The sequence below is a fragment of the Passer domesticus genome, chromosome 19 (genome assembly GCF_036417665.1).
Source record: "Passer domesticus isolate bPasDom1 chromosome 19, bPasDom1.hap1, whole genome shotgun sequence".
NCBI classification, from domain to species: Eukaryota; Metazoa; Chordata; class Aves; order Passeriformes; family Passeridae; genus Passer; species Passer domesticus.
The window spans coordinates 7,774,859-7,788,095 of record NC_087492.1 but is presented as its reverse complement, the minus strand read 5'-3'; the positions used below and the strand labels follow the sequence as shown (position 1 = coordinate 7,788,095).

General features: G+C 44.6%; 1 protein-coding gene across 5 annotated transcripts in view; it reads right to left on the bottom strand.

The window, feature by feature from the left end:
- LOC135283882 (sphingosine-1-phosphate transporter SPNS2-like) overlaps positions 1-12,119 on the bottom strand; it is a 132,482-nt gene extending 120,363 nt beyond the window's left edge. For 3 of the 5 annotated variants that reach the window (XR_010349494.1, XR_010349493.1, XR_010349495.1), the window contains exon 1: positions 11,638-12,119. Coding sequence is in view for 1 of the 5 variants with exons in the window: in XM_064395023.1 (XP_064251093.1) it covers positions 11,638-11,932 (295 nt within the window). In the remaining 4 variants the exon portion in view is untranslated. The remainder of the gene's footprint in view (positions 1-11,637) is intronic. The other 2 variants (XR_010349492.1, XM_064395023.1) reach the window with 2 other exon arrangements.
- Positions 12,120-13,237: the final 1,118 nt, after the last annotated feature.

Sequence of the window (13,237 nt, the reverse complement as noted above, 5' to 3'; positions counted from 1 at the left end):
CCCGCAGCCGCGGTCTCGGCGCAGGCTCTGAGCAGGATCTCCGTGAAATTACAGGGGCACCAGACAGCTGACACGGCACGAGCCTCTGCGAGACACAAATGACTTGCCTTCCCCTCAGCAAACCACACGCCGCATAGCAATTTGGACTGGAAAGATGCTGTTCTGGATTTAAAGGGAAAGCAATCTGCTGAAAGAAGCGGGTCCCGGAGCAGGAGGGTCTGCAGTCCCCGTGAGACCACCCCTCACTCACTGTGACACTTGCTCCCTAACCTTGTAGGTGCTACGTTCCTTCAGCTTCCCACCAACCGAGTCTTCTAGTACCTGGCTTTCTAAGAACTGCCAAGACTCTTTTGTAATGATAATCTCTAACCTAAAATTATCCAAAGTGTGCTCTTCCTTCCCTCTAGCCCTAAAATCTTATAGAAGTTTGGGACTGTTCCTTTAAAAGACAGAATAATTCAGTCTACTGAATTCTGGGTTAAAAGGAAAAAAAACCCAAAGCAAAAAACCCAGAGTCTAGAATCAGGTCCTCCAGACTGAACCCAAGAATATCACTAAAGAAAAATTGCTCTTGTTGGGATATTTAGATACTTTTATAAGATATTTCTTTTTTAAGATATATATTTTTTAAGATATTTTTAAATCTACCTTAAAATTGTTATGACACTACCTACCAGAGTCTAATTATACTTATACATAATTATATGTATTAATATCTAAAGTGTGTAATTACAAAGGAGCCAATATATTTTAGAAACACCATACTTATAAACCCTTTTTTTTTAAATAGAAACTTCCTGCATGACTGTAAGATCTGTATTTTAGTTCTTCTGTCTTGATGACTCAATACTAGTAGAGGCAACTGGAGTCCACATGTTTAAATAGAAGCTGCAAACAGGGATCTTCTATATTATGACAAAGGCATTGATCAAAAAAAACACCAAAACCTTGCTCCTGCAGAATAAAAGAAACACCTGAAAACAGTGGAGAAATAAAATAAAATAAAAAATAAATAATAATGATAAATTTTCTTCTTAGCAGCTTCCTTCATTAAAGGAAAACCTTTTATGCATTTGTTTTAATCTACAAAGTGAACTGGAGCATTGAAAAATAGAGGTCTTGCCAGCCAAAAGCATGATTAATGGAATTTACAAACATCTTAATTATCAGATCAGTGACACAAATGTATTAACTAGTGGTGTCCACACCATGGCTGAGCCTCCCTGCTGTTTTCTGGCAGTCTCTGGACAGAGACCTCAGGGGGAACATCTATGACTGCCTGGACAGTGGGAGCTCTCCCACTGCTGGGCTCAGGCTGTGCACACAAACCTCTTCTGCAGGCAGCAGTGGCCCAGGAAATCTCTCCCACTCAGGACTGAAGTGGTTTGTGCTTCAATTGCACAAGTCTGAGTGAATAAAACCAAACATCATCAGGTTACAAAGCCCAGTAATTTCTAAATGGTGATGAACGTATTTCCCATTCACGTAGAAAATGAGAAGGGATGGTATAATAGAGCTTGACTAAATATTTAAATCAAAAATGTTAAATCCTGATTCAGATTTGATTGCATCTGCTTACAGACAGAGACTTTTCTCCAGCCACTCGCATAACTTCTGGTTTTATTCAAACATCAGCTCCACTTCTGATTTGTTCTTGTTAAGTGGCTTTCAGCAATGCAAGTGATTTAAATGCACACTTGTGAGGCAAATGTAAGCTTGCAATAAGGTGCAGTTTGACATTTAAACCATTACATATTTTTGAACATAATATGACTACAGAAGCATTACTAATTTTGGCCACTTCCAGACAGTTTAAAAAGCACAATGAAAAGCAGACCAAAACTGCTTTATCTCTTTTCTCCAGCAACTGTTGAAACTCTCTTGATCCACACTCCAAAACCCTGAAAATTTTGGTAGCTTTGTAGTAACATAAAGTACTCCCACTGCACCTAAAACAGCTGGAATTGCCAACATGCAAGATGTGAAAAAATCAACTACTTAAAAATATGTTTCATGAAGGAAATAGCAAGTGACCCTAAACTTTAGCAGATCTGCCAAGACCCTTCTATAATTTAGTAATGAAGAGAACTCATTAATTGTATTGTTTTTGCAGCTCTTCTGTGCAGTTCAAGGTACACCCCAGAGCCTAAAAGCACACAGCAGCAGATGCTGGAGAGGTGTTGCTAACTGCTCCTGAGCATCCAGCATCTCTATACCTGAAAAAGGAGATTAAATAAACACAGAGGTAAAGGAAATAAAGTTATTTCCTCAATGACTAAGAAGTGCTGTTGGAGAGAAGGGCAAGGGAGGAGAGCAGGGGATACATTCACTGTCTGGGGCACCAGTGGCTCCCAACAACCTCATGTTCTGACCAGCGACTCAAAGTTTTTCATTAGGAATTAAGTAATTGCTTGTGCAGTCTGTATGCAAGTGCAAATGAGAAAAAGTACCATGATTCCTCTCATTTAGAGGGGAAAAAATCTTCCTTGTCTTGATTCCAGTTGGGAATAAAACAGGCAAACACCAGCTATTAACTGATCAGCACATTGTTCTTTCAGTCAAAAATCAATGACTAGAAGCCAACACTTGGCATTTTCTGTACCTTGTTATAGGAAAGTCTTGGAGAGATTAATGTTTGCCCTTCCAAGCACTATTACTCAGGTACTTTGGTACTTCTGAGTTGCAAATTCCTGGAAAATTGCAAAGGAAAACAAAATCTCACATCCTAATACTATTACATTAAATAATTTTTTGTCCTCTGTCTTCTCTTCCCCATGAGAAAAGGAACTAACACATCCAAGATGGAGCTGATCAGGAACTGCCAGTTTTAATCAGAGCATTGTAGCTGTCAGTCACCAGCGGCCCTTGGGTATTTTGTTTCCTGAATATATAAAAGATTGTTATCCTGAAAGTTAGTCAGCATTTCTGGCTGCTAGACGGAAATAACAAGTCTATTAGAAATGTTTTAACACTGGTATAACTGCAGCAGAATTTGAGTTCTAATAGCTCAGCACACCAACACAGGCAATGACCCCTCTTTATGAGCCACACTAGTGCAACAGAAATAATTTCTACTTATTGCATAGTTTGCACAGTTGGTATTTATTAATAGTGTTGCAATTCTGTATTAATTATTATTTAGCACTGAGAACACACCTGAAACTGCACAAAATTAGTGCCTGGCCCCAAGTACTTAGGCAGTTCTGATTCAGCATCCCATAAGCAACATTTCATCCACCAACCTGCTCAGGGACTGAAGCCTGGGCAGCAGTGGCACTTGGTCAGCTGATGTCACATCAAATTATTTACATCCTACAGCTTGGGACAGCCAAGCCCCAGCGGGTCTGGCTGGGGCAAAGTTTACAAGCACCAGTCTGATGGAAAAAAACACCCAACACTAAAGGCAACGTGAAAATGAGAATACAGTATCTTATGCAAAATTATTAGAAAAGAAATCCTGTCATAGTCTCCTATTTTCAAATGAAAAGTCTCACTGAGGAGGAACAGAGCAAGAGCACACAGTGATTTGTGATCTTCCCAAACTGCCCACCTGGTAGGAAAGCTGTACTAAAGCAGCTGCCTAAGCCAGGATTAAAAGCAAAACTTCCAAGGTCATCACCACCACCACACAGGCACAAATCATGAAATGCAAACGTGACAGGCAGAGAGAAGTGAAAATCGCAAATCAAGAGCAGGGCAAGACCCCCCCCCCCACCTTTCAGATCCATCCTGCTTTGTTGGCAAACCCTCCTGAGGGATCACTCCTCTGAAATGAGAATATGCAGAGAGCACAGATCAGCAAATCCCAGGACAGCCACGGGAATCAGAGTTAACCTTCAGGCAGGTTTAATTCAGGCCCTGCAGACTTCACACAGACACCAGTCCTGTTGTCACTGCCAGTTCACCCATTTTTGTTGTTTTCCATTTTGCCAAGAACACACAGCTGTACTCTAAGACAATAATGACATGTTGCTGATACAAATAGAGAAAATAGGAAGCTATGAAACAAATAATTAACTGTGATCTGTTATTTACATAATTATTGGCAGAAGCCTGAACAAGGAGTAAGATGGATTACTGCAGTTTTGGTTCAGTGCAGCCTTAAAATAAAAAAATTAAACAAAAAAATCATCACATGCCAAGGCTGAAAGGATTTTCATTCCAGCATGGGGTTCTCTCACTCTGCCAGCCAAACTCCAAGCTGTTACTGCAGCTATTCTCCAGATAAACACTGGTCTTTTCCCCCTGCTCTTCTGTTCAGATACTGCAGTTGCTTGCCATCAGCAGAAGCATAAGAAATACATCTAAAAAAAAAAACCAACCAAAACAAAACAAAAAAAAGAAACAAACAAAAAATCTCTATAGGAGATAATATTGCTCACCAATAACATAACCTGGTATGTTCGTATTGCTCAGGCCTGAGCTTAGGAAAGACAAACCATAAAGCCTAGTTTTTCTTCTGTATTTCTCTCTTTTCTCTCAAGCTAAAATTGTTCTGTGATTTCCGTTGTGGCAGAAGAGCAGTTCTGGAGAAGGAGGACTGATACCTATCTCCTCAAAACCAGAAGTACAGAACAGGTGGGATGTTCTCACAACATGCTGCATTGCTGTCCAGAAAGTTCAGCCTGACAGAAGAATTACATTCCTTACTCTGCCATTTTATATAGTGAGATAACATGGTGGGTCCAGCCATGCCTTGTGCAGAGGCTTCCCTGAAACACAGAGCACCATGAAGAGTGGAAAGAGCCACCAGAGCATCCTGAACAGCTCATTCAGGAGCCTTCCAAAAGAAACCTTCAGCCACTCCTGACTGGTGACAGGTCCTAAGTCATGACCACCAGCAGGAGGGATTCTCCATCCCTTCAGTCAGCCAGGATCCCTTACATTCTCATCCTCCTGATTTTTTACATAATGTTGTAAAACCAGGAGCACGGATATTCGTGCTCCCTTTCACTTCCTTTCCCTGCAACCCTACAGAAATAGCTGGGTTACATCAGACAACAGCACACACAAAGTAACAATGAAAACAGATGTGTCAAGAAAAGAAAAGCCATGCACGAGATGCCTGCTGTGCTCAGCAGTTCAGCAGTTCTAGGTGGGGTACTTGTCTTGTCAATGAATTGCAGGCTGAGAGGTTTTACAGCACCAAAGTCAAAGGGGGCATCTAATAGTTAAGAACTCAGTAGTAATGACTGGGGGATTGTTGTTTGGTTCAGGTTGTTTGGGGCATTCTTTCTCTTATTTTTCCTCCACCTGTCTCAGATTTGCCTCTTGATTTTCAGACCAAGAATTTTAGACCAGTTCACCAAAAATTCAATTTACAAGAGAGGTCCATGCCAAGATGTGTACTCAAAACTTCTCTGGAAACCATGAGGTGCTGTTCACCTCACTTACACCTCCCTGGGCTCTGAGCCCAAGCCCATTTTGCTCAGCTCCCATTAACTTCCCTGGCCCCTTAGGCACCTCACAGGTTCTTTGTAGAACTCATTTTGCACACACATATTTTTTCTAGAACACTCATCACCCTACATCCATAGTGCCAAATTCCACAAAGCTCTCTCAGCCAGAAGGGCATCATCCTCCTTTATCCATTTCCAACAGACATCTCCATCCTTTCTCCTGTGACATTCATCATACTTGGATGATGTTTGTAAGCTCTTGTTGAAAGCTGCCCTTTTCTTCCCTCAAATCCCTCCTCACCTCTTGGCTATACTGCCTACAAAAAGCCTGCTCATCTTCTGGGACCCCTGCCACCGAGCAGTGCTGTCTCTCGTGTCCCTGTGACTCTCCACCCTTGGCCTGCAGCTCTCTGATATATTTTGGAGATAAGGAGATAGAAGTGGACTTTGGGTGCACCACCTGTTGCCATAGAAGCTGCACAACAATACACATCAAGTAATGATGAGGCAAACAAGCAGCTCAGAGGAGTTCTGATCTCTGGAGTTCCTAATTTTTATCTGTCAAATAAAATCATGGTTTCCCATTGAATCTCCTGAAGAGGTACCAGGAGCTTGTTCTGATAGTTGTAAGGAACCTCAAGACCTTTACAAACCTTATTTGATGTAGGTGATACATTACAACACCTTTCTGCCACAAGTTCCCCAGCAACTGAAATACCAAGCAAGAGCCATGGGACTTTGTATTACAGGAAAAGTCACCAGTTTTTAGCAATATCTCTTCAAATTTATAACCCGTCATGCTACGTCATCAGCAGCTTATTTGCTTCTCATGCACAGTGTACCAGAAAAATGAAGAGCAAATGTTCTCAGTTAGTCCCATTTATTAGAATTTAACCCTCTTGCAGCTTGGTATGGTATTTGAAAGGTCTGAAGGAATGATTACAGATTTCCCACACTTTTGACCAGAGAAGCTTTATCACAAAGCTTCTGGTGTTGACAGTCACAGAGATCAAGGGACTAGTAAGATCATTACAATACTCTTAAGAACACACTCAATATTTATGAGTATATTAACTCCATGTAATAAAGGCCACATTCTCTGGCTGTGATGCCTTGGATGCTCTGGGGAGAAAATTAATCAACATGCATGAAAGAGGATCTCAGAGTCAAACAGGAAAATCTGCACATAATAACAAAGATAGTTAGTATCTGGCAAACCTACAGCACAAGGAAGAAAAAAAATACTATGATTAAACATAATAAGACTTCACTTGAAATGTAAAATACTCTGGAACAAATCCTGCCAGCTCGCATAAGAATCAGCAAAGAGGAAGCAGCAGCCTTTGCAATAAAGCCCATCACACAGGGAAAACAACACTAGAGAACAAGATGCTATGGCACAGTCCCATCACTGTGCTGCAGAGCATTTTCTGTCTCTTGCTTTTGAAGTGCATGAGGTTCAAGCCTAACTTCTGCTCCCAAAGCAGGACTTGTTGAATTTTGAGTCAGCAGCAGGTCCCTGCTGCCCAAGTGAAACACTGTCATCCTTTCACAAACTCTCACATGTGTGAGCTGGCAGCACTGCTGCCTCAAGTGCATTCTGTCAGTTTTATTTTCTAATATTGTCCACCATTACAGCCCTTCCAGAGCTGTGTCCTGGGTGCTTGCACTGCCTCTTAATACTTCCCTCCCTGAAGCTATGAGCACTGAGCATAGTCTTGTTAAAAGGGGAGAAGGGGAGAAGGGGCTCTTTTTATCCCATTCCATGTGAATTCTCTGACTACATTCACTAAGGAACACTCAGTTGGGCACTATGTTACTATCAGAAATTTCAGCTCACCAGTAAAAAGAAGCAGTTTTGGCTCACAACCTCTTGAATGTCTTTGTACTTGAGAGTTAGTGCTGAACCTTTCCTAACCCTTCAGCTGGAGTCTGTACTACATAGTTGTAAACTTGACTTTCAACTTTCAGCAATCATTTGCATGTGTGTATCTTCAAAGAATGGCATTTGATTTGCAACTATGTGTTGTAATGAGAGGCTAATTAACACAAATACAGTTATTAGCAAGTTGCAGACATTTAAAGGACAAAACCAGCAGACCAAAGTCTGTGACGTACTGTGTGACAGGGATGGAGAACCTCAAGGAATGAACTGATACCAGCCAAGGCTCTGCCACCAACTCCATTACCACAGGCAAATCACCAACATTCTGCAACTTGGTTTCCCCTTCTGTAGTGGGATAGTGAGACTCATTTACTTTGCTGGGTAGTTCTCCAGCTTAATTAAATCATTACCTTTAAATTAAAGCACTACAGAAATGCCAGGAAGTAGCATCTGAATTAGAAGGTGGAGGTGACACCCTAATGAAGCAAGACTATTTTCATCAGGCAACAGCAGGCACAGTAAAAGGTCACCCATGGTATAATTGTGAAACCACATTCCAAGCTTCTGAAGGCGAGATGACTTTTCCCAAAACTTCATTAAGGAAGAAGAAATGTCCTAGCATCATGGGGTGGATGAAATCCTGCAGTTTCACAGGAAACCTGCAATGGTTTCATTACTTTTGTTTTCCCTTTGTTTGCTATCCTAATAGCAGCAAAATATCACAGCTTTTGAAAGAATGCTTCTCCACAGGCAACTGTTATCAGTATGATCAAAGACCTATTAAGAAAATTGCAGAGGATCATTTCCCTTCAAGTTGGTAATGCTCAGCACTGATTGAGTTTTCAAGCTTTTCTTTACAAAAACCACAGTAGAGGCACTGGCACTTTTTGTCTGGGACAGCTTCTCCCAAATATCAGAATGTTCCAACATACGCTGGAAATTTCCAACTCTTTGTAAACATAAGGACCTTATTGAAATACACACTTCTGCTGTGCAGACTCTTTATTTTTAAGTACTGGAAGAAACTTGTTCTGAAACCTTAAGAAACAGGCCAGTCCTCAGTGGAGGCCCATTTTCATCATGTATTCCCAAAAAAAAGCAGCAAATTTAGTGTCAGATGTGAAGCTGTGTATGCCCTGTATCTTGGAAGCTGCACTCAAGCTCTGTCCCAGATACCAAAAAGGCATGTCCCATCATAAACTCATTTAGTCCATACTGGGAAGTCATTGAACCAAAACCAGGAAAACATGCAGCTACTTCTTGTGTGTCGTGCTTGAAAAAAAAAAAGATTACCCAAAACCAACTCATTATACACAATGTTTATGTGTCCAGAGTGTAAACATCAAGAAATAACACATTTACTGTTTGCTTTGTAGCAATGTAAAAGCTTTTACTTTTAAGGGCAAGATGTGCTATAGGTCAGGTCAGCCTAGTTCTTTCTATTACATAAGCATTTCTTACATTGGCTGGATAAATGCTATCCAGCTTCTGTGAGGCTATGTTAGAAAACAGTGGAAGTTACTCAGGAAATTGCATCTGGAAATAACTCTGTATATGATTTTCCCCCAGTAAATAAACACATACTTGCATATACTTGTTTATGTATATGTGTGTGTGTGTGTGTGTGTGTGTGTGTGTGTGTGTGTGTATACACACAAAATATATACTTCCTTTTTCTTATACTTTTTGGCCAACCAAAATGATTGCAACTAAGTTCTCAAGTAAGACAGAAGATGTACTTGGAGTATTGTGCCCATACAGCTGGATACTCTGTTTGCTTATGTCTGTCTGTCAGCTGCCTGCTAATTGCTTTTGAGGCCACTGACCTGCCTTTGACTAAATTTGACAGCAGGAAGAAGTCCCAAAGCTTCCAACACTTTCATTTAAAAAAAATGGTTAGGTAGATGCAAGACTCTTATAAGACAAGAAGAGAAAGGCTAATGACAAAGGTCAACTTATTTGACATCAGAGAATCCACAGCAGGATCACCCTGGAGACAAATCCTCAGGAACCAGTTTCCATTGGAACTGCTGCTCTTCTAACACTTGTTTCAAATAGAAATTAATTCCAGTTCTCACAACAGTCCACTGGCCTTAGGTAAATCATAACTTCTGATGCTACTTCCCCTGCCATAACATGGCTGGTGTTAAAATCCCTTATTACGTTGCTGCAACAATTCATATTTGAAATGTACTTTGAAGGTCTGGAGAGTTGTATTTACTAATTATTACCTGTCTTGAGACATGAGCTGCATATTCAAAGCGCTAGCTTGATTCATCTGCAAGTGCACATCACATAAGCATGTGGTATGCACTAAGACTCAAAATACAAAAGTAAAGATTACTTTTAGAGAAGACTTTATAATCAAGTCGGTTTTGAGCTCAAAACATATAATTTTTATTACCACAACTCTTCCATTACACTGGATTTAAATTATTTCATGTTTTAGATTAGCACTTTATATAAGACCAGTTTGAAAAGTAAACACCAATTGACAGAAGACAAAAAGCCCATGCAAAGTTTGATTCTGTCCCCAAAGGCAAGTCTGATGTCTGAGATCTCAAACCTTTGATATCAAGCTGAATGTTAATAGATAAGTTCCACAGGGCAGTTATTGAGCACAGTAATAGCAGAGCTTGTCCTAGAAATACCAGCAATCACAGCACTGGGTTTGGCAATGCCACATTACAGTAAGCAGGCATTTTTATCTTCTGTTTGGTCAGGCACCTTCCAGCCTCTCCAGAAAAGAAGATGCTTTCGATTCTTGAAGGCAGAAAATCAGATGGCAAAGGTCGGTGGAAGTGCTAGAGCAAATAGGTGAACTAGATGTGATTTTTATTTTTTAAAGAATGCATGATGGGGGGAATAGCTTCCTAAAAAGGAAACTTCCCATGCATTAAAGGTGCTTTGTGGAAAAACTCCATTTAGAGAGGTCTCCATTTGAGTGCAAGGGAGCACACTACAATTTCCTTCAATAATAACAGGTTAACCTTCTACCTTCAAGCTTCCTTCTGTAACAGACTGACTACCAGCCAAGTACTTAATATCTTCCAATACTGGCCTTTACATTTCCTGAAGGAACAAGCCACATCTAAAAAGAAAAACAAAAAAAGCCACAATGGTGCCAGCTAAATTCTCCTTCTAATCCTCCCCATCTCCCTACTCCAGACAAAATAAATACAACCTGGCTAACTTATTCTAACAACAGACTTAGATTTATGTCCCTTGCTCTCTATCACTGCCCTACAAACATATATTATTTTAATGTAGTATAAACAAATATTGGATTTGCTTAACACCACATTGAGTCCTAGTGATTAAAACATATATATGCATAGAGAAAAATTTATACATGCACAAACCCCTTTGTAAGCTCTGAAGATAAAATTATCAGTATTGCCAAACAGAGAATATGCATTATATTCTAATGACATGAGACAGTTGATTACCAACAAGCCTACTTCATTTCTAATTAGAAGAAGTTCAGTGATGATCTTCTTCCCTGCTGTTATTGCCTGACAAGAATAAACAAGGAGTCCTCTCTAGGGATGGCACAGTAAACATCCAAACAGACATTTGTTTTGGAGCTGAGCTTCACAGTAGTAGTAAGTACCGAGGAACATAGTGGTTCACATACTACGGCTGGTCACACATCCACCAGCGCATGATTTTACGTGTTTACCTTCAGAAACCCGAGCTTTGCAAAGTGCACTGCAGCTGCCTAGCCGCTCCTCCTGCGCCCGCTCCTGCCAGCTCTGCTGTCACCTGCTCGGGAGTTCTGCAGGGAAGGGACCCTCCTTGGCACAGGGCTGAAGGGCAGCCGGCTGTTCCAGGCTGGACGCACTCCGCAGAAACAAAGCCAAGGGGATTTGCTTCGCTGCGATTTTCACCCAAAGACACCCCGCGCTCGCATGTGTGTCTGGCAGCAGACTGTGTCTCTCCGGCCGCAGCTGCACCTGCCGCCCGCAGCGCTCTCCCTGTGCCGGGATCGATAGCGCGTCTGCCACCACCCCGAGCCGCGCCGAGCGCCCTCCGCTCCCACCGCGCTGCAGACACCGCTCCCTCCCGAATCCCAGCACCGACTCCGCCATCGAGCCCAGACGAACAAAGGGCGCTCCTCTTATTTTCCATTAAATTCACACAAACTAGAGAACAATACCGGAGGGGCCGCACAATGGGCACCGGCCGCGCCGCATCCCTCACGCCATCGCCGCTCTCCAGCCCCGGCACGGCGGGCGAGCCCCGCTGACCCGAGCCCGGGACAACCCTGGGGACGGCGGCGGCTGCACCGTGCCCGGGAAGGGCTGTCCCCGGGCCGCAGGGGATGCCCTCACAGCCGCGGGCTGCGCTCACCTGCCACGGTGTACCGGTCCAGGTAGTTGAGCACGTTGCCCACACTGAGGATGCCGGCGGCCGCTACCCGGGCCCGGCCGAGGGTCGGCGCCTTGCGGAGGGCGGCGGGGCGGTCGGGGTGCTTGCCGGCCGGCGGGGGGTTCATCCTGCCCGACAGGGTCTGCACCTCGCCCTCGGCGCCCCGGCCGCAGCAGCCCCGCTCGCCGTCCTCCTCCTCCTCCTCGTCGCCAGCTCGGAGCCGCCCGCCGCAGACCGGGCTGCTGCCGGAGGAGCCGTCGCTTTCCAGGCACATCATGGGCTGCGGGAGGGAATCTCGGCGTGCGGGAGCCCGGGCGGGGAGACCGATGGACGGACGGACAGACGGACGGAGAAGGCGACCGGAGCGCGCTCAGCGCCGCATCCCGCGGTCGCCCCGAGCCTGCCCGGGACAGGCCGGCTCTGACAGCCCGGGCGGGGCCGGGGCGGGGGCCGGGGAAGGCTCCGCCCGCGCCTCGCTCCGCCTCGGCGGCCGTGCGCGCCCCGCCCCGGCGGCCCCGAGGGGTCCGTGCGGCCGGCCCGGGGCGGCGCAGGGGGGCGGCTCCTGAGCCGCCCTTGAACCGGCCCTAACAGGTGCCTCCTCAGCCGTGCTCGGCACCGGCCCTTCAGGCGTCCGCGCACCAGCCCGCAGGGGTGTCCCCTCAGCCCGCCTCGGGGCGCCTCCTCATCCCCTCAGACCGCTTCAGGTCGGCACCTCATGTGTTTTCGGTGTGGCCCGGAGGGTGTCCCGCCGGCACCCCCCAGGTGCCCTGAGGGAATCCCTCAGCCCAGCCAGGAGCGAGTTCTCCCTCAGCCCGCCTCAGACCGGCTGACTGGCGGTTCCTCATAAAGCCCAGCTCGGCCCTGAGGGGATCCCCCTCAGCCCGGCTGTGAGGGGATTCTCCCTCAGCTCACGTCAGCCCGGGAGAGGCCGGCTCTTACCTACCCAGCATCACCATAGCAGTGGGTCATGTCATGGATTTCCTTTATCTACCTTTATTATTCTTCAGCACTGCACAACGAGCTTCAAACACACGGGTGGGCGGAAGTGTGGAGGTAGCTGGAAGAAAAACAAACCCACCAAACAAAACCAATGGCTCCTGCACTACCGGCTTGTACCCAACAATGAACTCCATGTGGGTTGTGCAGGCTCACCCTCAGATGTGGATTTTAAGAACAAATCTGTCCAAAAGTTCTCCTTGCCTATCCTGAGTGCCCAGAGCTGTCTCCTGGGCAGGGAAGGGACAGTGTGATGAAGGGTGAGGGCTCGCTGGGATGTGCCACAGACCTCACAACTTCCTGCTTGGCCCCAGATGATTTTCCTACTGCACAAAAGTAGCTTCAGGAACAACACACATCTTCAAAGGAAGTAAAATTGCTCTGGAGTTTCCCCCCCCACTGCAAACAGTTCCATCCCTATAAAGTTCCACCTTTGAGCTAAGAACGTCCAAGAAATATTTCATTTCAAAAGGAGAATCTTCAAAGAGATAAAAGTGTTCACAAGTGGAGTGGCTCCAGCCTGTCATACCTGTCATAAAACTACAAAAGGTAACTAAAACCAGAGGAATAAAAAGACTGCTGGAGA